The sequence below is a fragment of the Lathyrus oleraceus genome, chromosome 5, assembly GCF_024323335.1.
Source record: "Lathyrus oleraceus cultivar Zhongwan6 chromosome 5, CAAS_Psat_ZW6_1.0, whole genome shotgun sequence".
NCBI classification, from domain to species: Eukaryota; Viridiplantae; Streptophyta; class Magnoliopsida; order Fabales; family Fabaceae; genus Lathyrus; species Lathyrus oleraceus.
Window position 1 is genome coordinate 96,227,516 of NC_066583.1, and position 7,929 is coordinate 96,235,444.

Sequence of the window (7,929 nt, forward strand, 5' to 3'; positions counted from 1 at the left end):
CATGCAACAAACCCTGCAAGGACCAATTCATGCGCATGTTATAATGTAGCAGAACCAGCAGAAAAACCATATAACAAATCCATATCATGGTTTCACTTCAGTACATACATCAGACCTGCCACGCCAGTTCAACAACAATATTTCAAAACCTGCAACCACAAACCACAAACACATCGCAGAACCATATCAAGGCAAAAAAAAACTGTACCCAGTTGTTGAAAACATTGCTCAGAAACTTGCAGTTTGCGAGGTTCACAGTGCTGCATTGAACAAACTCTATAGGGCCGAAATGGACTGGTATGGAATTCTTCAGACAGAGAAACTCTCCGAAGAAGCAGTCATTAGAAAACAGTACAGAAAGCTGGCATTACTACTTCATCCCGATAAAAATAAATTTGCTGGTGCAGAAGCTGCTTTCAAGTTGATTGGGGAAGCCAACGGGGTGTTGAATGACCAAACAAAGCGAATTTTACATAATATGAAAGTTAGAGCCCATTTACAAGAAATGAAAGTCAAAGGCAATTTGAAAGCCGTGGTACCTAACACCTCATCTCATCACTCAAATGGGAATGTGTTTGCTGCAAATCTCCAAATGCTACAAAACATCGGAAAAATGTTTCTTCAAATGTCCCTTGTGATCCTAATCTGAAGCTTCAGACATTCTGGACAACTTGCAATCACTGTAATACCAGGTTCCAGTTCTACATATATGTTAAGAATAGAGCCTTAGTCTGTCAAAATTGTAAGAAAAGCTTTATAGCTTTTGGTATAAGTCAACAGACTACCTCATCATATGTACCATTTGGTGCCCCGAAAGTGGTTCCTACGCAGGTTCCACCAAATCCAGGGTCTACAAGTAAATATGAAAAACCCCTTGGCGGTGGAAGCAACCTACAGCATGCCATGAGTAAACCAAAACATAAATTGTAACAGAAAATATGAAAGCAGGAAAAACAGAATGTAGAATTTCAAAAAAAATCCCAAATTGGCATTAAGACAAAACAGAGGGAGAAAGCATGAGTTCAGATTACCGTTCCGAAATCCAAGCATCAAAAAGGCCAATCCCAACTGAGCACATCAAAAGGAGTTTGCAGAGACACCTGTTTTGATGCAGAGGCCAATCCCAAACCCTAAATCTGCAGGACATAAAAGGAGAAGGAAGAGAATCGGTGAGGGGACGAAAAAAAAGCTTCAAAACAAAAAGACTTGAAAACGAAACCCTAAAAAATTAGGGAGGCGGACGAAATCGGAGAAACAGAAAACCCTAATCCTAAAATCAAAGCAAAATCAGTGAGAGGATTCAATCGTTACCTGAGCCGCCGAATCACCGCCAAAGGTGAGCTTTCGTTTGGGGTTTTCATTTTAAATCTCTGTTGTGTTTCGTCTTTGGGTGTGAGATTGTGAGAGACGGATGAATGATTGGGGGTGAGAGGGAGATTCGTGGAGAATGGTTTTTGAGAGAGAGGTTCGTGGAGAATGGGTTTTGAGAGAGGGATTGGGGACGGAGTGATTGAGGAAGGTTAAGGGACGCCGATTGTGAGAGAGTAGAGAGACGCGGTTGAGAGGTGGAGGAGAAATTGAGTACGATGAACTTTACTGGGTTCTCGTTACAGTACCTCTCAGCTTTTTCATTTTTTCCTTTTATTCATTTTCTTTTTATTTGTTAGAAAAACCAACGTTTAAACCATAAAGATTCCACGTTAAGTCTTCCTGTTTCTTTTATTTAATAGTGTATTAATGTTTTTGTTATTCCCCAATCCATTAGCTCTAGAACCCAACAGCCAGGCGGCTGGGTTTAATTTCCTGTTTTTTTTCTTGGTAGTCCAACAGACTGTTTTTATCTTAGTTTTTATTTTTAATTCTAATTTTTAATCTATCTTGGTTTACCTATCCAAATTATCATTAAAATAATAACTAACCATAAGTGGTCTAGTGGAGAGAGGGTAGTTTCATGGTCTTTAGTGGAGTGGGTTCGATACCCATATATAGCATTTTATTTCTTTTAGCATTCTTTTTTTTTCATGTTTATGTTTATTATAATTTCTCCTATACTCATAGTTTCATTATTGTTTAAATAACACAAGTTTGATTTCCTTTAATTTCATCATCCATTCAAACCGCTTTAAACTATTAAAATCACACTTTTCTCGATTCAATGTCGAGCCCATTTCCATACCCTTGTAAGTCGATTGCCTTTAAGCATCGCCATCAACCTCACATAGCTTACTCTTGGGCTTTCTTACAATGAGCCGGTTCTCTTGCACTTACACTCATACATTGCATTATTTGTTGTTTGGGCCCGATTTAATTATTTCATGATTTTGAATCCCCATTTGACAAAATGTACCCCACTCCCCCGATGTGTAATAATTTTGTACTGTTTTATTTCTTTATTTGTTTGACTGTTTAGTTAGATACTAGCACAAGAATAAAATCAACCATTTCCAAAAAAATTACAAAAAATATGACTCGATCCAACATCGAGTATTTTCCCAATAAACAAATCAATTCGTTTCTCTATCTTATTCTATTCCATTTCTTTCAAACATTCATCAAACGCTTGATTCAACGTCAAGCCATTTTTCCTAATAAAAACTCAAAAAAAATATTAATTCATAATTAAGACCTTTTCAATAAAGATGGAAGTGGAACGTGGTGTATACCGCGCACTCTTGAGATTAAGATTCGAGACGTATGCCTCGCCTATCTTAACTCTCGCCATCATCCAAATTTATCCACTTTTGTTTTCTCTCAAACACTCATTCAAATTTCTTTTAAACGTCCATCAATACTTGATCTAGGGTCAAGTCATTTTCACAACAAAACTCAAAATACCTAATTCTTATTTAACACTTTTTCAATAAAGGTGGAAATGGAACATGGTGTATACCGTGCACTCCTGAGATTAAGATTCGAGACGTATGCCTCGCCTATCTTGGCTCTCGCCATCGTCTAAAATTGTCAATGCGGTTTCTTCAAAACCTTTCTCAATCAAATTCCAAAATACTTAATTCCTATCTTAACCTCTTTCAATAAAGATGGAAATGGAACATGGTTTATACCACGCACTCCTGAGACTAGGATTCGAGATGTATATCTCGCTCATCCAAGTTCTCGCCATCACTCAAAATACATCCAACCAGTCAAACCCTTTTCTCGCCGCCGTGCGACTAATCAAAAACCTTTTTCATAAATGAAAGACATATTGTCTTAAGTGATACAAAACAATGTTTCGGCCACGATTTATTGAGTAGAGATAAGTGACGCTTTTTTGAATGTAGATTTATAAATCCGTTCGATGTCTGGTATGCGTCCACTCCTCATCTGTTTTGGGTAAAACAGTGTTTTTGTCGATTACTACAATATAGCTTTCGCTAAAAATCGACCAACAAACAAACATTTTTCTACCCAGAACTACGTAAGCCTTGATTTCTCTTTTGAGATATGTAGGAGCAGGATTTGTAAATCTTGTCAGGCCCACTAATAAAAAAACTTAGGTTTAGTCCTTCGTCAAAAATCCAAAAACATTTATCCTCTCTTCTATTCTTTCTTTCCCACCTAAAAAACTGAAAAGCCTAACATTTCAAACTAACACTAACGCATACAACCGACCTAATGGTTCCCGTTGAGTACAACGGACGTGAGGGGTGCTAATACCTTCCCCTTGCGTAATCGACTCCCGAACCCTGATATTGGTTGCGATGACCATATCTTATCCTTTCTTTTATCTTGGGTTTTATCGATATTTCCCCTTTCCTTTTTAGGAATAAATAAAGTTCGGTGGCGACTCTGTTCAGTCCATCATTGCGAGCGTGCGATCGCGTTTCGCTTTGAAGTCGTATCCCCATTTTTTTGAGGTGCGACATCTACCCTTGAGAAGTGTGCTTACCTTGTGGATATACCTATCCTGGATCAGTTGTCGTTCAGTGGCTTGGAGAGCATTCCTACTTCTCAAGAGATAGCTGACATGTTGCACATAGATGAGTCTCTGGTTGGTGCTCATATGACTACCAAAGGTGGAATTCAAGGTCTCCCTTCTGAGTTCTTCGTCGCTCAAGCTACTGTCTATGGGAAAGCCATGAGTGAGGATGCCTTTGAAGCCATATTTGTACTTCTCATCTATGGATTGGTATTGTTCCCCAACATCGACAAGTTTGTGGATGTGAACGCTATTAGGATCTTTTCTACTCTTAATCCCATTCCTACTCTGTTGGGTGATGCCTATTTCTCTTTGCATATGAGGAACGCAAAGGGTGGTGGCGTTATTGTGTGTTGTTTGCCTCTGTTGTATAAGTGGTTTATTTCTCACTTACCTCAGACGGTCGCTTTCAAGGAGAACAAGGGATATCTACGGTGGTCCACGAGACTTATGTCTCTCACTAATGATGATATCTCTTGGTACAATCGTGTGTATGATGGTGTGCAGATTATTGACTCTTGTGGTGAATTCTCCAATGTGCCTCTTCTTGGTACATGTGGTGGGATTAACTACAACCCTGTTTTAGCACGTCGTCAACTTGGGTTTCCCCTAAAGGATAAACCTAATAACATTCTGTTAGAGGGTGTGTTCTTTCAGGAGGGTAAAGATCCCCAAGGCTTGAAAGCTAGGATGGTTCGCGCTTGGCGCAAGATTGATAAGAAAGGAAGGAAGGAGTTGGGTCCTAAGAATTGCATCACTTTGGAGCCTTACACTGCTTAGGTTAGAAAGAGAGCTTCTGAGTATCTCATTCCTTACGAGTATCCGAGACCTACACCTATGATTACGGCTGGGCCTTCAACCCTCCCTAATCAAGGAGTAGAGGAGTTGAGAGACGAAGACCTATCACGTGCTTGGATCCGTGAAAGGGAAGAGTTGCTTCAGCAGATTAAGGAGAAAGACGCTTTGATAGAGTTCCTTGAGCATCAGGTCATTGATGATCCTAATGATGCATGAACTTCTCTACTTCCTCAGTATTCCCGGTTCTGGAAGAGGAAGTACGATCGACTCGCCAAAGAGAAAGCAGATATGGAGGCAGCCTACAAGAGGGAAGTAAAGAGGCTTCGCGCATCCTATCTTCCTGTGTCCCGAGCATTAGATGATTGTTTCTAGGGATCCATAGGATGATTATTTTCCTTTCCTCTTGTACACGATTGACGATGTTGTACTTCTTTTCCCTTATATTATTTTATGAGATATTTCTATATGCGATAAATGTTAAATGATTCCAAAATTTGCAAATAAAACCCTAAAGTTCCTTTGAAAAATAAAAATAAATCATGTGCACAAGCATTGCATGCATCATATGCATAAGCAGGTTTTGGTTTCCGGTCTCTTGTCCTGTGGTCTAACTCTGTGTTCTTCATTTATTTTGAAGACAAGCTGACTCACCGGTACTACACTAGAGCCAACACTTCAAGACTGATGGATCAACTAGAGCAAGAGAACCGTGAACTCAAGGAGAAAGTGGCCAGACTGAGTGCTTTGATGGAATCGCTTTTGGCTGCCCAGAGCCAGTCTTCTCCAATGCCTTCAACTCCTCCCCAGAGGACAGTCATTTCTAAGATTGTCTCCTCAACTGTGCCTGCAGCCAGTGCACACTTTGCTCCTACAGCCATGCCAACTGGGTTCCCGTGGGGAATGCCTCCTAACTTTATGCCTGAGGGTCCTGCTCTAACTTTTGCTTCTATGTCGGCATCTAGCCCGGTCCTTGTTGTTCCTCCTCCTGTCGTGCATACCATGCCTTGGGTAGACGACACCATTTATCATTCTGAGCCGTCTGAGGGCCCAGATGTCTATGAGAAGATGGACGCCATGAACGATTAATTTCTTGAGCTTCGCAAGGAATTGAAAATCTCAGAGGACAGGATCTCTTCGGCAAGTCTGCTGCCGAACTGTGTTTGGTTCCTAATGTGAAGATCCTGGTGAAATTCAAGGTCCCTGACTTTGAAAAGTACAAAGGAAACACTTGTCCTCTCAGCCACCTGGTCATGTATGCCAGAAAGATGTCTACTCAGACTGATAACGACCAATTGCTCATCCACTACTTTCAGGATAGTCTGTCCGGTGCCGCTCTGCGTTGGTATATGGGTTTAGACAGCGCGAACATTCGATCTTTCAACAATCTTGGCAAGGCCTTCGTCAAGCAATACAAATATAATGTAGATATGGCTCCCGATAGGGATCAGTTGAGGGCCATGTCCCAAAAGGACAAGGAAACATTCAAAGAGTATGCCCAGAGGTGGCGAGAGGTGGCAGCACAGATCGTGCCTCCGCTAGAAGAGAAGGAAATGACCAAGATCTTTCTGAAGACCTTGATTTCATTCTATTATGAGCGGATGATTGCTAGCGCTCCTTCTGACTTCACCGAGGTGGTGAATATGGGGATGCGTTTAGAAGAAGGGGTTAGAGAAGGACGTCTGACCATAGAGGAAGGATCTTCTGCCAAACATTATGGGGCGTTTGCAAAGAAGAAAGATGGAGAGGCACATGATGTGACCTCCCATGTGAAACCAAGAAGACCCTCTATGAGGAGGAAGACCGTGTGTCCCGCTGGTAACCAGCACCAGGTGGCTCACATAGTGTAACACCCTTCTAAAATACCCCAAAATATTTAATTAAAATAATAGACATATATAAATCAGAGTAATTATGCCCTGAAGAGTGTCACACAATTATTTCACACCAATCATCAAACTATCCTGTCATGCTCATTTATTTAATCAAAGTAAGACAGTTTTGCATAATTCGCAGCGGATACAAAATAACAACATTCAAATCATGTACTGCATTACATGTAAAATGGTTCCACAACCAAAAGAAATTATAGTAAAACATCCCATCCCGATGTTACATCTACCAGAGCATGACCCACTAAGGACTACACTAGACTCCACGGACTAGCTCTATTCAATCACTGCTCGTTACCTGAAAAATAGTTGTAAGGGTGAGTTCCTCAATCGATATAATGAATACTATAAAATATCATGTTATGTTAAGTAATATCACACACTTCATCACTCCAATCAAAACACACATTCAGGAACATCATATCAACTCAAACATCATTCTGAATAACAACGCAACAATGACAACACAACCACACGTATAATATTGGAATACATCCATTCATATTATACACCATACATATATTATGCAATGAGACTCCATGCATGCGGTACCGACTATTTGTGAACATATAGTTCAACCTCACCGTCCAAATCCAGGCACGGCTACCAAGCTCACTAGTCCCACTCATTTGAGACATAGTGACTCACATCACTAATTCCTCACCATGGGAATTAGCTACCACCCCCAAAGGGCTATGCTATGCACGCTAAATCACCTAGCATGCAAACATCAACAACAGTCCAAAATGACTAACATCACTAATTCCTCACCATGGGAATTAGCTACCACCATAAAGGCCACATATGCATGCTAATCACCTAGCAATGCAACATCAACAACAATCAAGAATAGACACATGCTCACACTCTAAGCCATAAAACGGTCTATTCACACTGCATACATTCACATCATCATGTATACCATCACACGTCATCAACAAAAGCATATCATATCATGCCACATAATCAACCATAGTATTAGCACACTCTACTAATACCTATACTATTCAAAACAACGGGAAATGATCCCTACAACATCATACCTCAGCTAGATACATTACTCAGCCTAAACAATCAAAACTGCACAACAACAGTTCAGAAAAATCAAAAATCTGCCCATACGCGTATTGCCTATGTCCATACGCGTATTGCCCAAACCTGACCAAGTCCATACGCGTATTGCCCACGCCCATACGCGTATGCTACGCGTACCACATCCTCATACGCGTACCAACAGAGACAATTTCACGTTCAAAACATCATATTTTTCACTCATACGCGTATGGTATACACCATACGCGTACCACTCCAGGGATACGCGTA

The 7,929-nt window shown here is 40.6% G+C and overlaps 1 protein-coding gene across 1 annotated transcript; it reads left to right on the top strand.

The window, feature by feature from the left end:
- The first annotated feature begins 289 nt into the window (after positions 1-289).
- On the top strand, positions 290-649 carry LOC127078952 (uncharacterized). The gene has a single exon (XM_051019362.1). It carries the CDS (start codon positions 290-292, stop codon positions 647-649), a length of 360 nt encoding a protein of 119 aa, XP_050875319.1.
- Positions 650-7,929: the final 7,280 nt, after the last annotated feature.

Bases quoted from the DNA above. Each gene is read 5' to 3' on its own strand.
- LOC127078952 (XM_051019362.1), top strand. From the start codon at position 290: ATGGACTGGTATGGAATTCTTCAGACAGAGAAACTCTCCGAAGAAGCA.